Source organism: Mus caroli, chromosome 4 (assembly GCF_900094665.2).
Source record: "Mus caroli chromosome 4, CAROLI_EIJ_v1.1, whole genome shotgun sequence".
NCBI lineage: Eukaryota > Metazoa > Chordata > Mammalia > Rodentia > Muridae > Mus > Mus caroli.
This window is the reverse complement of record NC_034573.1, coordinates 78,781,604-78,807,500: the sequence shown is the minus strand read 5'-3', so window position 1 is coordinate 78,807,500 and position 25,897 is coordinate 78,781,604. Positions and strand designations below refer to the sequence as shown.

Genomic DNA, 25,897 nt, shown 5'->3' with positions numbered 1-25,897 from the left:
CTCAACTGAAAAAAAAATAGTGGCTTAAGGACAGGTGCTAATCATTGAGTCTCCCCTCTTTTCACAATGACTTTTGATATCAGTTTTTTTCACATATGATATTCTATAAACACTTAAGCAGAAAAAATTGAATCCTAGAGCATTCAAGTTCGAATTTGTTCAATGATACAGTCTATGAGACATCTTTTGTTATAGGAAGATAGAGAATGCTTAAGAAGATCATGATTTTATATATATGTATGATTGCAAATGAAATTATGGTGATTATACATTGATATACATATCAATATGTCACAACATATATTGATTATATATGAATTATCTCATATAAGCACAAGCAGGATTATTTGGGTACAGAAACTGTCAAAGGTGGGAGAATATGGCTGGGGAAGAACAGTGGTTATTGAATACATATTGATAATATGTATATATTGTGCTATCATAGAGAGCTCACAGTGGTCATTGACAAGTTATTTTCATTAATTGTGACCTATATGAAGAAAAACAGAGGACTTAGGCAGATGATTTCTATAAAAACTTGCACCAGAATTATTGCTTCTGACAGCAGTTCTTCAGGAGAAAGAGGTTCTGTTTCTCTCAGCCCAGCTTTAATCCTGGTCCCTCTCTTCTATTATATAGAGTGGACTTTTGGGTTGAAACCAATCTTAAAGCTTCTGGAGATGTAAGAAGCCTGGATGTGTACCCTTGTCCTGAACAACAGACTCAGTTCTACTGAGAGGCTTCCTGTCTGTCCTCAAGGTACTTCTGATTAAAAATGGGCTGGTATAGCCAGGTAGTGGTGACAGACATCTTTTAATCCATCACTCAGAAGGCAGAGGCAGGCAGATCTCTGACTTTGGGGCCAGCCTGCTCTACAGAGCAAGTTCCAGGAGAACAAGGGCTACATGGAGAAACCCTGTACAGAGAGACAGAAAGGGATAGGGGGAGGAGTGAGGGAAAGAGGAAGAGAGAGAGTGTGTGTGTGTGGGGGGGGGGAGGGGGAGGCTGGTATGAAGCTGCTTTTTTCACCAGGAATATTTAAGTATTTAAATATTTAACTGGTCCCATTGTGGGCTAGTGAAGGGAAAGAATCCACAGGAGAAATGAGACATCATTATCCCCCCCTCCCATCATTTTGTTGAAATAACTGAAACGTTAAAAACAAAAACAAAAGGTCAATTTCTTTAAACATGTTTTGAAATTAAAATATACTTATGTAATTTCTCCCCTTTCTGTTCTTCCCTCCAATCCTTCCAGTGCCAACCCTTGACCTCAAGTTCATGGCCTCTATTTGTTTGTTATTACATATATCTATGCCCTACAACCTGCTCAGTCTGTACAACGTTCCTTGTATGTTTGTGAATTCAAGACTGACCACTTGGTATTTCCTACTTACACAGTGTAAGCAGCATGCTTGTCAGGGAAAAGGAGATCTCATTTGTGAACTGCAGCTTACCTAGCCATTCTTTAGGATGATTCAACAAAATACAGACTTTTTTCCTTTTTTTTTTTTTTTTTTTGAGCTTTTCTGTATCTCTGTGTGAGGTGTATGTGTGTGTATCGGGGGGTAGGTAGGTAGGTAGAGTAGATGTTGGTGTTGGTGCTAGGTGTCTTCCTCAATCATTCTACATTTTACTTTCTTAAGACAAAGTCTCTCACTGGACCTGGGCTCACTTATTGGGCTATATTGGCTGGCTAATGAGCTCTGGGGTACCAGCCTGTTTCTGCCTTCATTGCTGAGATTATAGACACATACTGTTTTTTTTTTTAAATTTAATCTATCATCTATCTATGTATCTATCTATGTATCTATGTATCTATGTATCTATGTATCTATGTATCTATGTATCTATCTATGTATCTATCTATCTATCTATCTATCTATCTATCTATCTATCTATCTATCTATCTAAATTTCTCTTGCATTGGTATTTTGATTGCATGTATATATCTGTATGAGGGTATTGGATCCCAAAGAGCTGGACTGAGAGATGTCTTCGATCTGCCATGTGGATACTGGGAATTGAACCAGGGGCCTCTGGAAGAGCAGCTAGGACTTTTATCTGTTGTGCCACCTCTCTAGTTCCCACACTGCTTTCTTACCTGGCTTCTCACATGGGTATTAGAGGATCTGAATTCAAATCCTCATGCTTGCACAACAAACCCCTTACTAACTGAGACATCTTCCTAGACTCCCAATTCTTCAGCTCCTTAGCAATCACAAAACTACAAAAATACAGGAGATCAACATATTTATAAAAATGTAAGCTTTTGTTTTAAGTATTTCTTCAGCATTGCCCAGTCATTTTCCTGTGTCATGATGATGATCTCAGCCTGGCTATTTTATTTCAGTCTCCAGCACTGCTCACAAATTTCCATTTTGGAGTGTTGTTGTTCAATAGCAGTTATCTGTGTCTTGTTCTCAAGGGGATAAACAAGTCATTTGGATGGTATAAAGCATACACATACATCATATTTTGTCATGTGAATGCTGGACTTTATGGGGCTGTTCAGGATTAGAAAAGAACTTGGGTCCATAGAAGGATGACTTCTTAGTGTGTAAACTGTGTTTCGCTTACCCCTTGCTTCACAAGACCTTTCAAACCGCATCTCTTTGATTAAATGTTTGTTTTTAGAAAGACTTAGTAGGGTATAATAACTTTTCCAGGCTCTGATCTATCTTCCTCTTGTTTATCTAATTATAATGATAGTCTAATTGCCAGGAAATAATCCTTGCTACTTCAACTGGCAGAAGTGCTAAGGGAAGAAATGAAGAGAAAGTGACTGTCCCAGAAAATGTTCTCATATCCCCCTGCCCCCATCTTTGTTTACAGACCACAATTTCTGGTTGTAATGTACAAATCTCTATCTAGATAGCACTGAACCATAAGGAATAAGATGTGGCTGTGTATTCGTGCCTTGGCATGACTGAAGATCAGTTCTTAGACCAGTGCTTCTTAACTTGTGTGTCAAGACCCTTTTTGTGGGCTATTCTACATCAGATACTCTGCACATCATATATTTACATGATGATTTATAACAGTAGCAAAATTACAGCTATGAAGTACCAACAAAATAATTTTATGGTTGGAGGTCACCACAACATGAGGGACTCTATTAAAGGGTTGCAGCACTGGGAAGGTTGGTAACCACTAGTTTGATGAACCCTACAAGGAGAAAGCTAAGATTTTATCTTTAAAGCTTTATTGCCTTTTCACCCCAAATCCTACCATTTGTCCTTAAGATGTGAGGGCTGTGAATTAATGCACAGCATTGAGTAGACTGCAAGAGTTTGCTTGAAACGTCACAGTTTGTTACTTCTATATATTTGTGGACAGATGAAGTAAAGATTTAAAATATGTAAGGAAAAGGAAGAGTGGAGAAGAAATGAATTTTAGGAGGAAAAGGAAAAGGGAGGTGAGAAAAGGTGAGAAAAGAAAACAGGTAAGAGTGACAAAAGAGAAAGACAACAGAACAGAGGTAATAGTCATGAAGGTTTAGGGACTCAGTCACATGCTTAGCCAGCAAACAACACACTGGCACCCTGGATGACTGCTTACAGATGACTGCAAAGGCTTCCTCCTTCTCACCACACAACCAAATACAAACAGAAGCCATTCAATCTATCATATCACAGGACTGAGATGGGGTGAGGGTAGGGTCAGGGTATAGGCTCTCTTCAGCTTACTTCCCTTCTGAGAACAAAAGTTAATAGTACAGCTAAAATTTCCAGTCCCCCAAGGAAAACAGTAGCTCTACTTACACAAATGATCTGGCCCCTTTAAGACAAGGCGGATGTGTCTGCTGCCATAAGGAATGGCGACCACGGTGTCATCCGCTAGAAAGAAACAGAGCAAAGCTGTAAAAGCATATAATTTGACAAAAGAATTACTGATTGCATCCCATACAAAAGCAGAACAACAGATTTAAATTTTTTTTCTTAGTATTTGAAATGTGAAAGGCAATGGTTTAGAATTAAAATGTCTACTTTCTCCAAAATAAAACATGCCAAAGGAGCTACCACTGCTTAACTTAGGGGAAATTAGGCTTTTAAAAATGAATGTGATGTATTAAAGCTGTTTTATTTTTAAACGAGTTTGTGTGTGTCTGTCTGTCCATCTGTGTGCAGGTAGGAATATGTACACGTGTGAGTGGAGCTGCACATGGAGACCGGAAGAGGGTGATAGAGAGCGCTGCAGGGCATTGTGGGCCACCTGACATGGCTGCTGAAAACTGAGCTTGAGTGTCCTGCAAAGTGGTGTGTGCTTTAACCACACACTCATCTTTCTAGACCCATCCACGTGAATTTTGATTTAAAAACGGATTTGCAAGAAATCCTTTGACTTTAAATTGCCATCGGATTTTCCTGGATTATAACATTTGCACTGAGTTAAAATGAAGAAATAAGCCCTTGTGTTCAAAGGACAGTGTACTATATTTGAATTTGCACCTCTCTCTGTCAGAGCATCTTAGCTAAATGGGGCGGACTAAGAAGGAAAAAATAATGTGTATGCTCTGAACCCTCAAGCCCCTTCCTTCCTGTTCCTGACTACAACCTACCTTCGTCCTTAAGGAAATATCATGAAGCCTGGTAAATGACTTCAAATATTGCTCCACATCTACCATCTCTTGTTTTTGTTTTTGTTGTTGTTTTTGTTGTTGTTTTGTTTGTTTGGGTTTTTTGTTTGTTTGTTTTTCTCAAGACGGTGTTTCTCTGTATAGCCCTGGCTGTCCTAGAACTCACTTTGTATATCAGGCTGGCTTCAAACTCAGAAATCTGCCTGCCTCTGCCTCCCGAGTGCTGGGATTAAAGGCGTGCGCCACCATGCCCGGCCTTCTTTTTTTCCATCTCTGTTTTGAAATAGTTTTAAAACTCTGCCTGAATCAAAGATTATTTTAGCATACATCTCCCTACCTAAAAGTTGAGGCTACATTGATGAGATGCAGAGATTTAAAAACACAGAGAGGCTGGAGAGATGGCTCAGTGCTTTACAGCTCTTGCTGCCATTCCAAAGGACCCGAGTTCAGTTCATGGCACCCACATCAGGTGATTCACAACCATCCGTACCTCCAGCTTCAGGGGATCCAATGACTCTGGCCTCCTTTGGTACCTGCACTCACAAGCACATACCCACATACAACTACACAGAATTCAAAACAAAAATAAACCTTAAAAAACAATTGGAGGTGGATTACATCCACCTTGATGGTGTTAAGGACATTTATCACTTGAAACTCCACCCGTGATAATGTTTGCTGCTGATCATGTTCACCTAGACTATCTACTGCTTCAGCCATGGCCAGTGACACAAACAAAGAGGATTTTATGATGAAGAACTGGGATCTCCAGAAGCATGGTGACTAAAGCCAGACCAAGTGGATAGAAAAGCAGGAACAAAGGACTAAAAAAGGCAGGAGAAGCTTGAAGAATCAGTCATTACACCCAGAAATCATCTGTGACTGTTCATTCTTATATTTCCAACATTAGACACCATCATATAGCTGGATAATTAGGTTTAAATAAAAGATTCCCAGTGAAGGTTAATTCAGATAGTGAGCCTCTGAAGTTATCTAATGAGTCTCACTCAGTTATGCTTATAAAATAAGGTGACATCGAATACTGCCGTGCCCAGATATAAATAACAGATATACATACAACTATGTTGCTTGGAACACCGTAGGTCATGAATACATTTATTTTCCTCCCTTTAGTCCAAGACTCCATAAGATTGGTTTCAGAGAGGCAGAGAGATGTCTCTGAGGTTAAGAGCACTGGCTGCTTTTCCAGAGGCCCTGGGTTCAATTCCCAGCACCCACATGGCAGTTCATAATTGCCATTAACTCCAGTTTCAATATCTTCTTCTGCTTTCCACAGGTACCAGGCATGCACAGGGCTGAAAGATTTTTATTTTATGTACAGTTAAACACTGAGTTCTCTAGGACATAACCTGCATTGAGGAGCGTGAATTACTAGTTTTCATTCTTGCCCTGACCAGGTTACATTTATTGAGGTTGTTGAATATTCTTCACACATTATAACTCTATTGCTGTTTTGAATGCCATGCATTGTTGAGGAAATGTCCATAATTCTGAGAGCTAGGACTTTGTGGCGCATAAAACAAATGGAGTAATAGAAAGACAGAAAAGGAACACAGGGACATTAAGACCGAGTCTGCAGAACCTTAAGTTCCATAAACACGTGCATTTTGAAGTTTGCAAAAGAAATTCAAAGAAGTTAAAACAATGGGATTTCTAGAAATAGCAAGTCTTTGTTTATCCATAGGTCAAATGAAGTCCAAGTGAAAGGGAAGCTTTCTGCTTGGCACTGCTGTGCTCAGCTGCTGCAGTCTTCTGACCCCCACACAGCCCATGGGCCCAGCTCTGGCTTTGTTAGAAGTAACTCACATTCCACATGCTGAGCCAGTAACATGGCCTTTTGGCTGATGTGCCAAAGTCTGTGTGCTCCAATGGGGAGAGTAGGGAGGAACTGGGAAGGCTGCAGAGGGTGTTGAGGCAGGATGAAGAAAGCCCACCAAACAAGAGGGAAGAAATATCTTTTGACATCCTTGTCCATGTGCTCAGTAAAAGAGGAAAATGCTTTAACACAGGTACCAAAGTAATGGACAGAACTCAGCACAGAGGTTGGAAGAGTTGTACAGATTATAGCTCTTATATTGTGAGCAGATGGACCGGTCAGTCACCAGGAACTAGTCATTTCATTACTTTGTTCTACAAAGATCTTCAAGAGTCTTTTCAAGTCACCCTTTATGTGAGAGACAAAGGAATCAAATAAATGATTTAGCCTCAAAGATTTCTATTGCTGTGAAGAGACACCATGACCACAGCAACTCTTATAAAGGAAGACATTTAACTGAGGCTGGCTTATAGTTCAGAGATTTAGTAATTATCAGGTAGGACACATGGTAGCGTGCAGGCCGACATGGTGCTGGAGAAGTAGCTGAGCGTTCTACATCTGGATCCACAAGCAACAGGAAGGCAGAGTGAGTCACTGAGCCTGGCTTAACAAAGTATACCCCTTAGTGACAAACCTCCTTCAACAAAGCCACACCTACTCCAACAAGGCCATACCCATCAATAGTACCGCCCCTATGGACCTATGGGGGGGCATTTTTACTCAAACCACTATGTATGATTCCTGAAAAAAAAAGTCCTTAGGGAAAAATAGGAAATCCTAATGACTATAACTTATTCATGGAAATTCTCAAAGCCCTTTCATTAGTTTCCATTAGTTCCTTAGCTATGCTGAGTCAAAGAAAACATTTCATCCTATTTAACTCAGGGTGTATCTAACATGCATATTGTAAAAATTTTAATACCATCTGATGTATGTTAGACTGTAATGTGGGAAATGGGCTCCTGATGTGACAATCCCAAGTGGTCAGCCCTAAACACAAGTCTATACAGGCAATGCTAATAGGACTCAGTAGGCTGGCTGTACACATATCTATAATAATTCTATAACAACTATAGAAGAAGAGGTCATTGGATTTGAGAAGGGATACTGGGAAGAACATGGGAGGAGTTGAAGGTGGGAAAGGAAAGGGTGAAATGATATGAATACAGTTTTACTCATGCATGAATTTCTCAACTACTAAGATATAAAAAGAATGGGAAAAGTTAAATTTCCTTTCTTCATGCTGATAGAAGCTATTCTTTGAGGTAGAAAACATTGTTGCATTTAACAATAAATTCTCATTGGTTAAGGGTGGGTAGGAGGATTCTTTTAGTGGGCATCACTGTTATACACAGAGGTGTTTAAGAGGTTCCAAGTATGGGGCATTACGATACCTGCTTTCAGCGACTAGTGTAATTAATGTGGTTTGGTGGGGAAGGTGGCCACATCTCCCACCATGCCACATGTTCCTCTGAATGTCCTCTGCTACAATGACACACTGTTTCATGATCCACTGCATCTGTCCTAATCTAGTCTGGCCTTGTTGACAGGACCGTGAGGCCAGTCTTTGGAGCATACTTCTAGGTTACTAATCAACATTTTAAGAGAGATTAGATAACATATTTCTGTGCTAAATGGACAAGCTCTTCATGGGAATCATGAATTCTGTCATTTCACATACCTGGGTTGTAACTGACATTTCATAAGCAAATTGTTACCAAGGAATGCACTTCAAAGATTTCTTTGAACATTTGATTGTGTGGCAGATGCTTTCTTCACTTTTCTATATAGAATATTTTGGATGAAGTTTTACATGATCAGTGCCCTGACTTGATGAATCAAAGAAAACCGAGAAAGCTAAGACTTTGAAAATACAGGTTTCTTATTAGGATATCTGAGTCTTTCTAAGTTTTCGATCTGCATTTTGAAGTAACCTTCCCTGGGGATAATACTTAATCTTATTTTAAAAAACGAACCCATGATTGGTGTTAACACCAAAAGTCTGCCAATATTGAGAAGATTTTTAAGGTGTATCTTAAAGCTTCATATCAATTTTAGTGCTCTGAAAACATATCCAATAAAAGAGGAGAGATTTAAGCTTTTCAACCATCCATCCCACCCAAGTTTATCAGTGATTGCATAATGAAAGATATATGCTGGGCAGGCCAAACAATGCTCTCTCCATTATCAGCTTGAGAATGTTATCTTTTTAGGAGTCTAGGCCAAACACTGTAGTGCTCTCCAAAATTGCATTTAATCAAAATAAGCTCTATTGTCAAAATATTCTATTTCATTGATTCTAAGAGGAACACACTCATATTTTATATTAGGATATATTGCACAATAGTGTCTTAAGTTTTGTTATGTAGACAGTAATCCTACTTCATCCCTCTTTAGCTGTATAGACACTAACATCATAATTGCATTGTATGACTATATAAAATTCTCAAAAATACAAAATATTATATTAAAAAAACTAGATGGCATACTTATAAAATGAACATTAAAGAAAATTACACAATAGTAGAAAACATTCATTAATCCCTGGGAAATAACTTCAGAGACTGTCAAGTAATGAGATTTGGAAGGCCCATGCAACAACATATAAGGGAGTCAAAGCTATTTTATACATATTTGCAAGAATGAAAGAAGAACCCAGTACCAAGATGTTTACTTTCAGCCAAGAGGAATTAGGGAGCAGTTTTGATATCATGTCTGAAATCACCAAAATAAATCAGATAAAATTTTACAAAACCAAGACATTGGACCTCGAGTAGAGAAGGGCAATGATTCCTAATAGTCAGGAAGCAAAATAGCCTAGTATTTCATTGTCTTATTTTCTTGAATGGGTTTCCTGGCTGTGGCTTTGTGAGTGTGAGGAAACAAACCCGAGAGACCAAGGAGTGGAAGCAGTTAGAATTTCTTGAAGAAAAAAAAAAACCTACCAGAAAGAAGAGAGTGAGAGTGAGAGAGCGAGCAAGCGAGAGAGTGAGGGAGAGAGAGAGAGAGAGAGAGAGAGAGAGAGAGAGAGAGAGAGAAAGAGGAGAGAGATCTAAGGTGGTCTTGAAACATAGGTATCAAAGTAAGGATACTGTCTTAGCTTGGGTAAAGGACAACACAAAGAATTATGATTAGATTGTAGTAGTCACACTGGGCTGAAAAGAATGTCTTATCCCTCCAGCCAGAATTGAAGGCATCATAATTCATGGAACACTGACTATTCAGAAGGGTCTTGCCTTGTAGAAGGGTACAATTAACTCTAGGCCAAGCATAGCTTTGCTCCCACCTACCAAATTGTAAGACTCGAAAGGATCACACTGAGTTCAAGTAACTTAACTGCTCCCAGAACAAAGCTTAAGCATATTTATAGGAATACAAAAATATCTCATACCCAACAAAGTAAAATCTGCAATGACTGGCATCCAGTCAAAAATTACCAGACATGTAAAGAACCCAAAAATATAGCCCAACTGAAGTGAAAAATCCATCAATCAAAACACAGAATGGACATTAAAATAGTCACTATAACTGTATTCCATATGTTCAGAAAGTTAAGTACCGAAAAAAGTCTTTAGGCCCACAAGATTTCACTGGTGAATGCTACCATGCATTTAAAGCAGAAACAATAAATATTAATAATAAATATCAATTGTATGTATTATTTTTCCAGAAAATAACATATAAGGGAACATTTTCAAACTCATTTTATAAGGTCAGTATTAGAAGGAACTCTGAACCAATCATAGACAGTACCTCATCCACCAATACAGACGACTGTGTTTCATATAATAGATGTAAACTCTCTCAACAAATTGTTGGTAAATCCATTAGCAATCTAAGAATGGCTATGACTAAGTAAAGTTTATCTTTGGATTAGTTTGTCCCACCCTGTTAACAAGGCCAAGAAAAGCTACATGATCATATTAAGTGAGACATAAGGGGAATTTGATCAAATTTGATATCCATTCATGATAATAACTCTTAGAAGACTCTCTCTCTCTGACTGTCTCTTTGTCTTTCTCTCTGTCTCTTTCTGTCTCTGTCTCTTTCTCTGTTTCTCTCTCTTCTCTCTCTCTCTGTCTCTTTCTCTCACAGAGAGACAGACAGAGAGAGAGAGAGGAGAGAGAGAGAGTTAGCCTGAACTTAGTCTAAGGAAGAGCCCTTGTAAAAAGCCTTCAGCTAATATCATATTCCGTGGTGAGAAATGAACTGCTTTCTCCTTAAGAATGGAGTAAGAAGGATGGATGCCACTCATTTCCTAATCCCTGGATCAGATAGATGCCCTGGCTTAAAGAAGGATCCTAAAAATTTGGCTCACAAATTGAAACTGAAGAAGAAAAATAATCTCTATCTGTAAACAAGATGATTATTTACATAGCAAATACCAAATTGTAATTTTGGCTCTCCCATCTGGTTCTCTGCCTTTCCATGTAAATGTTATAGCCTTCTTGTTCATACCTATGGAAGTTCTCCCCAGGACTCTGAGTAGAAGTAAGTGAGTTCCTCGGATTGTTTTCGTAGAGCAGAGTCCTTGCCAACTTTAGCATATTAAGTCATTTGACCTGTCAGGACCTTGTGCCTCTTTGCTAATCAGGTCTTCCTTAATGTCTTCATCAGTCCTTACTAGCTCTCACTACACAGAGCCTCTGGCTTTGAGAGTTAGTCCTTTGTACTTTTCACCAATTACAAATGGTACTAGGTTTTTTGTTTGTTTGTTTGTTTGTTTGTTTTTAAATTTACCTCTCTAGTTACGTATTGGAGTTTATGCAACTGTGACTGGTTATGTGGTGTTTGTCTGCCTCTGCCGTGTATTTTGCTCTCTAGTTAAATTCACTTACTAGCCCTTTAAGTTTGGTAAATGCTATGTAAATAGGAAAGTCCTGGGGAGAACTTCCATAGGTATGAACAAGAAGACTATAACATTTACATGGAAAGGCAAAGAACCAGATGGGAGAGCCAAAATTACTTTTAAATGAAGAATTATTAAAAGCTCTAAGGATCGCATTACCTTGTTTTGAGACTTACCTCAGAACGACCACAATAAAGGCCAATGAGGCATATTGATGTAGAGGCAAGTAGATTCAGCAGATTGTGTGTGTGTGTGTGTAAAGCAGTAATAATTAACGAAGAAGAAGTCATATATTTGGAATGGGAGGAGTTCAAGAGGACAGTTGGTGGACTGGAAATATTACAAATACAATGCTCATGCATGAAATTCTCAGAAATTTTTAGAAGTTTCGAAAGAAATGTAAAAAGATCATAATTCCGAGAAAAGGTTTTGTTTTAGTTTTACTTATCAATTTACTTCTGTTGTGTTTTATCTTTTTCATGTATCTAAAAGTATTATTATGATTAAATATGTCTAAATGTAAAACAGTATGAAGTAAAAACCCAGAGTCATCAGAAAGGTATTGTGTCCTATTCCTAGTTTAAACGACAGCTCCATTCTTTCTGTGACACATGAAATCATGGAACATCTCTCCATCAAGGGTGTCCCAGAGCCTTAGAAAGACAGCCCACCTAGAGCTGGACCTTTCCTGTGCTATTCACAGCTACTGCCCAAGCATTATCTCCCTTGGCTGACCTTCCTGCAGTGGTCTCCAGACTATATCTCCTACTTCCATAATCATCACAACCAGTGCTCTGCTCCCAAATGCAGAGGGACCCTTTAATCCAAATCAAGCTGTTGTGCTCCAAGTCCTCTGTGACTCCTTATTTCATTCAGACTAAGATCCAAACTCCTTTAACGCTCCACATGCCCATGAGATTCTTCACCTCACTGCCTTCGGGCCTTCAACATTTCTCTGGGCTTTTTGAAACTTCTTATTGTTACAAATGTGCATACTTAAAAATCATTGAATCTGCCTTTCTTTCAGCCTTGAAACTCTCTTCCCTGTCATGAGCCAGGTATTTTTGACTTTTGTATCGTGACTTCCTTCACCTCTATCAAGTACCAAGTTTCTTATCAGTAAGCCCTTTTCTTACCAACCTATTAAAAACTGTGACTCATCTCCGACCCTGGCTGGCAGCTCACCCACATCCTATGTCCTTCTCCTTCCCTGATTAACTTCTCCTGTCTCTCCAAGTGGCACCAAATGACCCAATGGAACATATGCATCTTATTTGTTTATCTGTCTGAGGGTCCCTTGGAGGAACAGTTGTTTTTCTGTTTTGTCCTTTGCTGTGTTCCCAGCACTGGGAACCATTTCTCAGTGTGTGGCCAGGGTCTTATAAATGCCTGCTGCTGAGTAGGTGGATAGGCATCTTTGAGGGGATTGTGAGTACAGCATAGAGCAGAGTTTGTTACCACTTCTCTTTTTAAGTTTCTTCTGTATTTTATACTCAGAAGGCCCCGTGTTTTGTTATAAACATACTTCACCTCAAATGTTTTGAGCCAGAATGAAGGTCCAGGAATACACTAATCCACAGGCATTATAAATCAGCACGGGGCACAGCCAGAGAGGCACAGCTTTGAATTAGGAGCTTCATTTTATCTTGATCTAAATTAGCTTATCTGACCCTTGCCACTCAAGGAGTGTGGCGAAAGTGCTTATGGAAGTCCTTGTGGTTTCAAAGCCTATAGTTGCATTAGAAAGTTCTGCAGACCAGATGCCAATTTATAGCAGACTGGCTGTATCTGGGTCTAAGGGTCCAAGAAGACACATATTACCACACTTGTCAATAAGACTTGTAAGCCTTTACATTTCAAAATGAGTCTTTGCATTTTAAGAAACAAAAACAAAGTATAGTTAGCTGATTATTTTTTTTTCTCATTGGTCTAAGGAAGTCAAGAAGTGAGTAGGAGGGGGAGGATTGACCATTATCACTGGAGTCTTCCCATGCAACAGGAATGGGCAATTATGGCGGCTCCTTCTCATTTAGCAGCTCATTTGATAAGTTACTCCTCTTTTTCTTTTTTTGTTCTGGCACTTTCTGCAATAGTCTTTCTCCACTCTTCTGTTTTGCCTTTGTTCCCATGAGTTTTGATAACATAAGAAAAAAAAACAAAACTTGGATATAAATTTAGAAAGAAAATGAGTTCAGTGTGGGGAACCCGAGCGCTAGGAGTTGGAAGTGAGCATGTGGCTGGCTTATGGTTCCTTTTGGCAAGATGTGGGGAGAGACCTGGCAGCACTCCTCCTGAGCCTCAGGGGTGGAGCATGCTCACCTGGCCAGCATACTGCCTGTTGAGCAGCTAATCACCCTTGCTTGTGGGCCGCCTTGAAGTCTGTAAATACAGGGTTGGAGACTCTTCTGGGATGGACTCGTTCAGCATCTGCTATGGATTGTGGCGAGGGGCATGCACAGGCTGTGCTTTATTGATATAAATCATTTTGTCAGGAGGCATCATCGGGGCTAAGGTAAACGAATCAATTGCATTTTGTCATTATGTACAGTCATCAGGTTGTGTATTATATAATTTACCTGCTCTTGGCCTTGAATGGAGTCCCTTCCACTGAAGTATGTATTTGCAGAACTTGGGATGACATACTGGCTCCCAAGCTACCTCAGTTTGTTCTTTTAGAGTTTTGTTTTTTCCCTTTTTGGCAGTGACTCAGGGCCTGGTAGCAGTGTGTGTGTGTGTGTGTGTGTGTGTGTGTGTGTGTGTGTGTGTGTGTGTGTNGTGTGTGTGTGTGTGTGTGTGTGTGTGTGTGTGTGTGTGTGTGTGTGTGTCTGTGTGTGTGTGTGTGTCTGTGTGTCTGTGTAACTGCCCCCAATAGCAGGGAAAGAGGAATACCTACAGGAATACTGTTCTGGTTCTACTGTGCGATCAGGAAGCTGGAAGCCTGATGGGAAAGGAAGACTCCCTATTAAAACAGACTTTCACAGTAACCAGAGCATAGTTGTAGCACATATGTCTAATTTTGTGCTTACTGGCAAGTCCTACATTCCTGAATAATGGGCACCGATTGAATTATGTAACAGATAATTAGAAAGATTTTAATTCTTCAGCATTCCTCAGAGAATTCCATTAAGAGTGACCTTTTAAATGCATTTTTAAAATAAAAAATAAATGTATCCAACCTGAATTTCAGAGACTTAAAAAAGAATTTTGCCTCTCTATCTAGCTCTGGTTTCCATCTTCTGACTTTCTTAGTTATTCATCATATAAAAGAAGCTATGAGCATATGTGAGCAACATACATGAGCGAAGAAAACTTTTTTCTGGATGTGCTATATCAATGTCCAAGTCATCCCATCCTTCATTTTAGCTGCCAGACATTTTAGAAGTTTTACTTTTTAAGAGAATATCATTTTCCCATGCCTCTAGAGCAGTGAAAATGTGGTGAGTATCCTACGTAGGCATTTCTAATTCTTCACATGCTCAACTGTCCCTGGCCACTCTTCCTGCCTCTTTTCCCAATTGTCCCTCCCCTTTGGTGAGGTTCCTTTTCAGGCCTTCACAGACTAGTGCTCCAGTGCTGCCCCAAGCAGCTTCATCTGCTCTCCTCTTGACCCACAGGCCTGTTTACAGCCATACATCTGCCACACATCAATTGTTTTCCTCTAACTAGTCTACAAGTGCAGAGAACAAAACGACATTCAAAAATTTATTCTCATTCCCAGGCTGGGGTAGACATATGAAAGTAGATATTGGGAAATGACATACTGAAGGGTGGTAGATAATGAAAACATTAGGCCAGAGTCAAAATGGCTCTCAAATTCCATGCCCTTGAGTAAAAGGGCCATGCTTCTTTCTGTGCAGTGGTCTTCATAGAGGAAACTATTTGAATAATTCACATGCAACTTCATGGTTTTAGATGACATGGCATTTATGCCTTCTGCTCTTGCAAGACTCAACTAGAAAGGTATCCTTGGTCCTTATCCATCCCTCTACCGTCCCATCATGCTTGTTACTAACTCTGGAGTTGAATAGTTATAAAGCACATGGCTGGATCTACTCAGAAGGCCAAGGATACCTTCCTAGTTGAGTCTTGCAAGAACAGAAGGCATAAATGCCATGCCATCTAAAACCTTGAAGTTGCATATGAATTATTCTAAGTGTTTAGGTACTGGGATCAGACTCTGGTCTCAAATATTAGCTCTTTATGTGACCCGAGAAAGACTACCTTACTAACTAGGTTTCTATAAAGACTACATGAGTTACTAGTGTGGAATTCAAGGCACATTCATATATAGGAAAACTTGTTTATTGATCTAGGGAGATCAGGACTCAAACATCATTAAATGACTTCACAAAACGTTGGCCTAATGTCAATTCTGAAAGAACCTATTGTCAGCACTGACTGCAAGCAGGCCACCATGAGGGCCATGTGATTCTGCAGTAGTAGGGGTGAATTTGAGCTGATTTTCTTACTCTCTCTGTGATAATTTTACCAGGCATCTCAGATTACATATCGGACAGAAGCTAGGATGCAGTCTGCACCTCTGTTGAGTAGAAAAGCTACAATATGTCTTTAGATACATATCTAGTTTTTTTTTTCTTATTGTGCCTCAGAAGAAAAAAGTTTCTCCTTCAGGTTACAACTGGTGATCTGATTTGTCCCACATGAATCCACAAAGCAGGAACACATTTACTCCCATTTTCAGATTCTTCTCTAGATGTTTTATTCAGCAGTTGCAGGGGGGAGACGCAGCGAGGTAAGTGTTAAGGAACAAATCAACAAGCACAAGACGACCCACATCTGTCATGTCTTACATTTACTTGCAGAGAGCTGAGATTTATACTGCCCTCGGACCAGCCGGCACGTTGAGCCATCTCCGTTGCACACTCCACAGTTATCCTCTTTGACAGTGCTCCCCAGCTGGTGATCACAGCCAACAATCTAATGGGAAAGAGAAATCGATAATTCAGTGAGGCACCTTTCAACGCAGGGGTAAGGCCAATGGCTACCAAGTGATGTCCACACCCATCATCTATGAGAGACATAGGATGAATGATGCACACACCCTCATCTCTGAGAGACATAAGATGTACCTCATTTCAAAGGGACAGCGTTAAACAGAATTTGAAACAGGCTAAGGGCAAAATATGTGAGAAACCCCACAAATATAGTTATACAATAGTACTCTTGAGAGCATACAACACTTTGGTGAGAGAAGTCAGAGAGGCTCTGACTAAGAAGAATCTTCTCAGCTTAAAAAGAGATGGAGAGACAGAGTTAGCACTACAGGGGTACACGTGGCTGCAGGGGTACACCTGGCTGCAGGGGTACACACGGCTGCAGGGGTACACCTGGCTGCAGGCGTACTCACGGCTGCAGGGGTACATGTGGCCAACGGATACACATTGCTGAAGGGATATATGTGCCTATGTTTATACCATATTCTTTAAAAGTACTACATTAGACACTAGCTAATTAGAAAGAAGAAAACCTAGATGTAGGTGGAAATGGTCTCAAAACTAGATTCTTTAGTGCAACTGATTCACGGGAATACATGGCGACTAAGTCACACCACTCAAGGGTCATGAATTCAGGGCTCTGTTGCTCAGTGAAGAAAGACATGTTTAACGTCATAGGATTTTCGCCTATAGAGAAGGGCAGACAAGATGGGCAGTGGGCATTAGAATTTGTGCTCTTGAGCATCTCAAACCTAACTGGATTCCCTTCTTAAATTATAGAATTTTCAGGTTTCTTAAAAGATTTAAGTTTCTCTGGAAAATTCTTAATGGATTCTCATGTCTTTAATGGAACAGTGGGAGATAATTATAAAAAAACCCTCCATAATCCTAAAGACTTCTTATGACTCCAAAACCATGCTTAGAAAAGAACAATTTAGCTTTCTTAGATCCAAAAAAACAATCATACTAGGGATTGCTAAATAAGAGGTGACATTCCTTCTGAGGAACTTGGCCAGAGCCTGACTTCGTGCTCTCCGGGTGGGTTTGTAGACCCTAGGATACGAACCAAGTCAATTCTAAGTGTTGCTTCATTTCAATGCTTAAACACAAATAGCTCTCTGACACAATTGCTTTATTTTTACGTTTCTCTTCCTTTGTATCAATTCCCTTTGAAAATGCCAAAATATTCTAACTCAATTATTTTTAAAATGTGGAATATTTTATCATCAAATGAAATGTTCTTAGTTTGGTCCAAGTAGAAAATTGTTTGCAATTCTATCAGCGTAATCATTCCTGACATGTCTTAATCTGTTGATTATGAATAACTATTAGGATTAATTAGAATTTAAATTCTTACCTTCAGATCTATTATTAACAGAAAAGAAAGCAACCAGGAATGTAGAAATGGACTGAATTGTTAAGTATGATGCTAGAACTTTCTGTTCCTTTGAGCATTTTATACTTTCTATATGGAACGTTCTTGATCAATTCATTACTTGGAGGATTTCTACTGACCCTTCAAATTCTAAATTAAGAATCCTTTGTGCAAAGAAAGATGTTTCCAGAATCTAGAGTTAACTTCTCTATAGTTCTATGCATTCTCAGCCTTTTCTTTATAGATAGTAGACTATGGGTTTGTACCTGGTATAAATGTCTGATATTTTTCTCTATAACACAGGCTCTTGAGGTGGTAATATTTTGAGTTAAAAGAAGGCATTTCTCCTTGGTCATATATCTAAATTGTAACTGTTGAAATATAAATGGCAATATAATGTGTCCTGGGAAGAGTAAAGAATCTGACATAGCTTAAGTACCCTCTTAAGTACCCTGTATCTAGTACCCTCTCGTAAGCTCTATCTGCCTTCCTCCTGATAGCTCCTATCATAAAAACGAGACAACCTAGAGAATTAAAAGACCATGCTAAGGATGGACCAGCACAGAGGAAAGAACCTAGTCCCTGTACCACACTGGGACTGATTATATCTTAGTTTATTTTCCTTTTTGCAAGAGAACATATTTCTGTTAGTTTAAGCCACTATTAGTTTGGAATTTCTTTTCCACACCCCTAACTCAGATGGTTACAGAACTGACATGAAGCTTGGTCAGTGAACATACTTGCCTGAACACCAGGCTGTAGATAATTTGAGATCTGTGGTTTTCCCCCTATCTAGAAAACAAACTTCCCAGATACCATAGATTATCAAATAAAAAGCCCAGGGTCAATGTTACTTATCTATGAGTCGTTAGTGTGGTCCCACAATACCCACTTCAGTCATTACAGCCCATCACCATTGTTCTTGCCTAGCCTATGAAACATAATGATAAAGATCCTGTGGCTGAAGACACCACATGTCTGAGTCATAAAACATGGATAAATTAAGTTGGTACTGACCTGGAAGTATCATTCCCATTGCCTAGCTTTCATAGTGCTGGAAGATTCTATGTATGCTACTGGGAGAGGATCTTACCCAGATGTGGAAACTGCAAGCTATAACAATAACCACTCAGGCAGTAACCACACTGGCACCATAGCGGCATGGGCGTTATGGGAGTAATCAACTACTTTCTGCTTGGACTTAAAGCCCACTCCACAAGGGGTGAGTGTGTGGGGTTGTACTTGTGTGTATGCATCTGTGTGTACAAATAAAAAAGCATGTCCCAAATGATGAGAGGCCACATTTAAACCCCTGTCCTGACACACAAACAGGAATTACTGTAAAGGACAACTTATTAGAGACTATTTCCCAAGTGTACCTACACTCATTATTAATCAAACATCATGGAAGGCTATGTTCAGGTCACAGAGTTCCCAGATCCACCCCATTCTGGACAAGACACTGAAGTGAGATAATGTCCACTCACTCTTTTGGCAGCTGCAGAGAATCTTCTGGAAAAGGATGGAAATCTAACTGAATATTTTGGTCAGATGTAGCTTCATATTCTGCTACTAAATATCAGTTGGAGCAGGGGTCTAGCCTCATGCCATCAAAATGATTTCACAGTATAGCGAAGTTTGCCAAATGCTTATTTCAAGTGCTATGAAGTACAATATATCCTAAAAACAATGTACAGACAAGCAAAATAGCACCAATAATTCCCTGAGACTTACTAGTTTTTTTTTTTTTTTCTTTTTGAGACAGGGTTTCTCTGAATAGCCCTGGCTGTCCTGGAACTCACTTTGCTGGCCTCAAAATCAGAAATCCACCTACCTCTGCCTCCCAAATGCTGGGATTAAAGGCATGCACCAACACCACCGAAACTGACGAAACTGGCGAAACTGACTAGTATTAATAACAGTCTTTTGGATGTTTATATGCAATAATAGACAACCTTGTTTGGCTCTTACATTTTAGACACATGATGTTTTGTGTGCGCAAACATACAGCCCTTTTCTTTCTTTATGACTAGAAAATATGAATATTACATTGCCGATGTTCCTTCTCTTATCAAGACTTGCTAAAGTCAGTAGGGAAAGGGCTCCTTAAACAAATACTGCTACCACAGTCGGCAATCCCGGTTGGCTCACTGACTTTCAACACATTTTGCAGATTTTAGGCAGCAGGCCTTCAGTGCATGCTGAAAGGTCTTTCTTCCTTCACTTTCCACAGCTGATAGCAACAGAATAGGTGGAACACAAGACTGGAATTCTCTAGATGCCGTAATATATAAAAACATCTTGACTAGAAGTCACAGAAGAAAACCAATTCAACAAACTAATCATTTTTATAACATGAATAAATGTAATCCATAAGCAGATGCTATACCCTAGATACATGATCTTAGATGGTTCATGCTGGCCCTGTTTCAAATGGTTTCCCATAAAGACCTCAACTGCAAACATCAAATACTGAGCCAATGATGTCAAGCTTTTCGTGATCCAACCCATGAGGTAAGATACTGTTAAATCCTTCTATTTTCAGCACTGGGAAAGACAAATATGGAAAACTAAACTGCAAATCTGATCTGAGTACCTCTGAATTATTTAATCTAGACAAAATTGTATGGGAGACAGTATGCTCTTACAGATATTACACCTCATCTCCTAATTATGCTTAGAAGTAGGGGAGGTATAGAACATCCAATCAGATTCTTCAAAGATTAAGATCTTTACAATAAGATGTAGCACATATTTCTGATGTAATATAATGAAAAAAAAAAAACCTTTTAAATGGGTCAACAAAGCCAAAAGAAAAACCAAGGTTAGGAAGAGTAAGTCCAGACACGAGGAAGCTATATGTATTGCGTACCATGAGCATGCGTAGCTTTGCTGCATGCTAAGTGGGATTATGTGCTGTGCCTGTATTTGAACTTTTCAGAATAGAAGAAAGGAGAGCAACTGTGAAAAAGAAGAAACGTATTGGATTGTTTCAAAATGTATAGGTGATGTGTTCCTTGTAGTAGACATAACTCGTGTCTGTATAATGAATGGATTAAAAAAAAATACGGGTACAGGAAAACCTCAAAGGACCCAAATGCCAGATGCATATTTTCCCAAGGACCTCTAATGAAGCATAACGGTTAGAGCATATTGGATACAAGGCATTTTAAGAAACATAAACAAATCATCTCAGTACAAAGCGCTGGAACTGTCTGCCCTGATCCCAGGGTGAACACCGGGACCCTTGGGGCTAGGCAAAAATATGGCCCATATGCAGCTACTCTCCCCGCCCAGACCCATAGCAGACATGCGAAGCAACTGCAGCATTCTTTGCCACTGAGTTTTTACGTGGCCCTGGATGCTTAAAGCCATTATGCTCTAGGAACCAAATCCAATAGACTATGGTTGTTATATGAGAAGACTAAACCAATTTACCACTCCAGAGCCAGCGAAATGAACTGGCTGACTCTCTTTCAGACAATTCTCCACAAGTATTATTTTTCCACAAGTATTATTTCTTTTTATATTTAAATGGTTTCGAGTACAGATTATAACACTGAGGTTGAGAAGATAACTTCCCCATGATCAAATAGCTGGAAAGTAACAACCTCAAGATTCTGTCTTGTGGAATGCCATGAAGCACACAGAGGTATACAGTAAAATATTTATGTGGCAATGATAATGACTAGGTTGAAAATTCTCATGTGGATCACCATGACCAGAGCAAAATCCAGGCACAGGGGTGAAGGGATGAAGGGATGAAGGAATGAAGGGATGGTTTCATGTGTGATGTGTGACTTGGAAGCACATATGGAAAATGAATCAGGTGTTACCCCCAATCTAAACCTGTGCCCCACCAACAGCAACAGCAGCAGCAGCGGCAACAACAAAAACAAGAAACAAGAGCAACATGTATACACATACACACATCATGTACACATACACACTCCCTGTCTTACAGTTTACTATGGGCACTAAATGTTCTTTTATGATTTTATGGTTATTTTTATGAGCATGTGTGTGTGTGTGTGTGTGTGTGGTGGGGGAGGGTTCTAACTAAAGTTTCCAGTATGAGAAAGCAAGGGTCCCCGTAATTCACAAAGGCACCCACAGTGGCCTGTGAGCTAAGTTTACTATTTTCAAAACCTTAATGGAAATAAGCTTATCTGTAATCAAACGATATAAGGTAACCAAGACACCAGCCACCTCAATTATACAAACACACAGAATGCTGATCTTGGCTGTATGTATTTATTAATTGCAAATTCTGATCTTTAAGTCATGAAATTGGAGAAAAAAAGTATTACCTAATACATGTAGTGTTATGAGTAGATAGAAACTTCCAAAACACGGAGTCCGCATAGGAAGATGAAATGATACAGGATACTTTTGAATTAAAAACCCTTGCTTAGGCCTTTGTTTATCGTGTAAATAATCCTTGGGAGAAGTGGCACATGAAGCTGTTGATTATGCCCACATTAAACAATAACTAGTGAACCTAGGCATTATACTGGCTGATGCGGTAATATGGAGATATCTGATTGACTGTAGGCACAGTCCTCATCAAGGGTGAACAGGATGAATCTGACCATTCTCTAGAAACAGGCGAGAGCAGAAAAGAAGTAAGTTCATGAAGACTAAAATGAAGATCAAAAGGGCACAGACAAAGAGAAAGGCTGGGGTAAAATGAACTACCATTTGCCAGACATTCCCCATACTTAGGTAATTATGTCTTCTTACTTCATTCCTTTAGTAACCCTGAAAAATAACTAAACTCATGATGATCTTATTAAAAAAAAAATTCTTAGTTCCTTCTGAAAGGTTAAAAAGTACTTGCCTGAGAACACACTCCTAGGACATGGTATTGTCACAGCTAAAGTACAGGAAGAGCAACAAATATTACTGGACGGCAGTCCTTCTAGGCTATGACATAGCATGTCTTGGGTGTTTGAGACAGGAGGAAGGAGGATGCTCATGGTTCTGTCCGTCACACTTTGTTGTACAAAGCAACACTTCTCTGTAGCTCTGAGGTAGCTAGGATCCAGTACACACACACACACACACACACACACACACTAGCAGGAGATGCCGATAGGCGATTAGACTGGTTATGGTAAGGTTCAGCTCTCCCACATTCTAATATGTAACTAGATAATGTACATTTATGTGAAAATATTCACTCCTTTTGCTGAAGACAGAATTTTCCCAGAAGAATCCTCCCTATACATGGTACTCTGTCCTCAGAGCTTGCCACTCAGTTATAAAGTATCTTCCTCCCATGCATCCACCAACTCCCCCTAGTCTCCTTTCTGACTCCATCTCTCTCTAACTCACCTACCTTCCTCATGGTTTTTCAAAGAAACAAAATGTATCCTCCTCTTAGGACAGCCCCAGTTGTTGGCTCTGGCTGGAATGCTCTAGACATTTTTATAGTGGTCTTCTTGTCTCCTTAAGTATATGCTTGAGAAAGCGTCGGCTGTCTCAGTAAGACCTCAGTTGATGAGGTATTGTATCTCATCCCCAGTCTCAAGTCCTTTGATCTAGATCTCTTGTCTTATTTCACAGCACTAATTTCATATAATAGAACATACATGTATGTGGTATTTCTTTTTATCATCTAGCATGTACAGTTATCTTACTCGCTGCTCTCTGAGAACAATGTCAGCACCCAAATATTCAGCACACAGAAAATAAGTACTACATGAATAAATGAATTCAGTTTATAAGTAGTGACACAGAAGACAGGATATATTGAAAGTTCAAAGAATTTCCCTCTTTTCCCCAAACTCCTACAACACGATAGCCATGACACTTAAATTCCATCCTATTAATTCTGAAGAGGGAAAGAAAGATCAGGAGAAGCATCTTTTAGCACAGCATTGTAGGAAAACAACCCTCACCTCTCACGTTTCTTCCCTGTCTCTGGCCCACTACCCATTATTCTAGAATTGTCTTAGGGTACGGATGCTCACATCTTGCAAGGGCAGGTCCCTCTGACCCTCTGACCTCTTTCCCTAGGCTTGCTTTCTGGGCTTTGTGCCCTTGCTCTGGCATGCCCAGAAATTTGCATCTGGAGATTCATCCTGTGGTTGCTCTTTGACTTGATTCTTGGCTCTTCCTCATGGACTTCCACTTGGGTAAGCCCTCAGTGGACCCTGTGTGGACTCCTCTTTGGCTATCTGGCCACAGTCCCTCCACCTGCAGTCTCTCTGCTCCTGCCTCCCCAGAGGGATGGGACCTCGACAACCTTTGTGTTTGAATTCTCCAGGACAGCCTGATTTCACAGGACAGAGATTTGTTTTCCCCTGGCTGGTGGTTTGTTTTGGTTCATCTTGGGGCTAATCCTGTTCTCTTTATAGTAAGTTCCTCAGTAGCATGCTCACTGCACATTCTAGAGAACACAGGCCATCCACACTGGTTCTCTTGGCCTTACCTTGTATGTGTTCATGGGTGTCTGCCTCTGCATGTGTTCGTGTGCATGTGGAGGTTTGAGGCTGATGTTGGGTGTCTTTCTCAATCACTTCTTGCCCCCATTTGCTCTTTCTTTTTGGAGACAGGGCGAGTCTCTCACTAGCCTTAGAGCTCACTAATTGAGTAGCCAGCAGGCCTATCCCTATCTTCCTATCCCTGTACCTTGTCTAGCTTCTTGTGTTGTGGTGGGGAATTGAACTCTGCTCCCAGTACAAGCATTTTCTATAAACTATGCTATATCCTCAGCCCCCAAGTTTTCATCTTTTTATGTTATAAAGGAAATGAAAGAGAAGCAAGATATCAAGGCTAGCATTATGAGACACCAAGAAGAGGAATTAAATTTTTTTCAGGTTGAAAATATTTTAAAGAACTTATCCTGCTCTGCATTTCTGGGAGGTCAGGAGTCTTGTCCAGACGATGGCTGAATAAATACTCTGGAAGGGAAAAGGCATTTGAGGAGGTCTGACTTCCAGCATGTATTCACTCTCAGGTGCTCCCGATCTGATTTATATTTCTCCTCCCTTGTTTATTCCAGGGTTCAGACCACATTCTTGTGTAAATTTATTGCTAAACACATCTGGATTTTTTTTCCTTTGCATATTGTTTTTAGTAAAATTTGTTTATCTAGTAGTCTCCAGCAGAGAGCCTAAGAATCACTCAAGTATAGACACCATTGCTTACAGATACGAGAATTCATTCTCTGCAGATGGCCAGGCACCTTTCTTTAACAGGCTGTCTTGCCTCTTCTCTGCTTCCAAAATTAGGGTGTCTGGAGAATGTGAAACAAAATTATACAAAGACCTGACCTCTGGCCTTGCTTCTGTCTCTCAGACTGTGAAGTACCCAAGAGGGAAAGTGTTGGATTTGGCAGCACTTCACATGGCATTAACTGCAATTCTTTGTGAATTGTGGTGACATCATGGTATACTTTGACATCACTGCTCAGACTCCCTTCTACTGCTGGGCATACAGCACATAGTTTTTGTTCAAACACAGGAGCCCTTTGTTGAGAAGAAAGGATAGCAGCCGGTCTTCTGCTCTGGTAGAATGTGCCTGTTCAATAAGCTACCACAGAGCAGCCATTCTGCTGTCAGGGCTGGCCCTCGCTTGCATACATAGCTCTGGATAATTTTGTTGACATTTTGATCGAAAGAGTTCAAAATTCCAGATATGGGTCATAATTCAACAATTTTTTTTCATGCAATAAAACTCTCATTTAAAAGTCAGTAATTATCTGAAATTAGACAAGTGTGCTGGTTTATGTGTCAAGGCTAGAGAGGACAAAAAGAGGTGAGGAGATGCAATGGTAAGCTAAGTGTCCTGCTGTCCCGTCTCATATCCTTGGAGAAGAGGTTTCCTGCTCTTGCTGTCAACTCTGTGCTTGGTCACCTCCCTAGATATTACTTTTTTTTTTTTTTAACAGTTTCAAGCTTCTTGGACAAAGTTATATGTATTGTTCTTCAACAACTTTCAAACTCATCCCTAATTGACAGACTTAGATGATTTCAACTACAGATCACTCATTTCTCTATTGCCATTTCTATCCATGCTTATTGAATCTCTATTAAGTAAATCCAAAGAAATTTGGTCAAATACAGAGTTTATCTCAAAATTGCACTACTGAAGAATCACTCCAAACCTTTGTCCACGTCTCGAAAGCATGCATAAGACAGCAACTCTGTTTTAGATCTACTTGAGAAGTCAAGGTTGCTAATGTCAGTTTTCCCAAAGAAATAAGCTATATTTATAAAGAATTTGAATGGAATGGTGAGGCTATTCTTCGTGAAGAGCTTTTACTCTGACCTCTAAGAAACAGTGCCTATTGTGAA

At 39.7% G+C, this 25,897-nt stretch overlaps 1 protein-coding gene across 3 annotated transcripts in view; it reads right to left on the bottom strand.

Moving 5' to 3' along the window:
* The window catches only part of Adamtsl1 (ADAMTS like 1), an 883,891-nt gene that overhangs the window by 207,162 nt on the left and 650,832 nt on the right, over positions 1-25,897 (bottom strand). For all 3 annotated transcript variants that reach the window (XM_029476025.1, XM_021160015.2, XM_029476026.1), the window contains 2 exons: positions 16,076-16,202; positions 3,764-3,838 (listed from right to left, as the gene is read on the bottom strand). In XM_029476025.1, the coding sequence (XP_029331885.1) occupies positions 3,764-3,838; positions 16,076-16,202 (202 nt within the window). The remainder of the gene's footprint in view (positions 1-3,763; positions 3,839-16,075; positions 16,203-25,897) is intronic.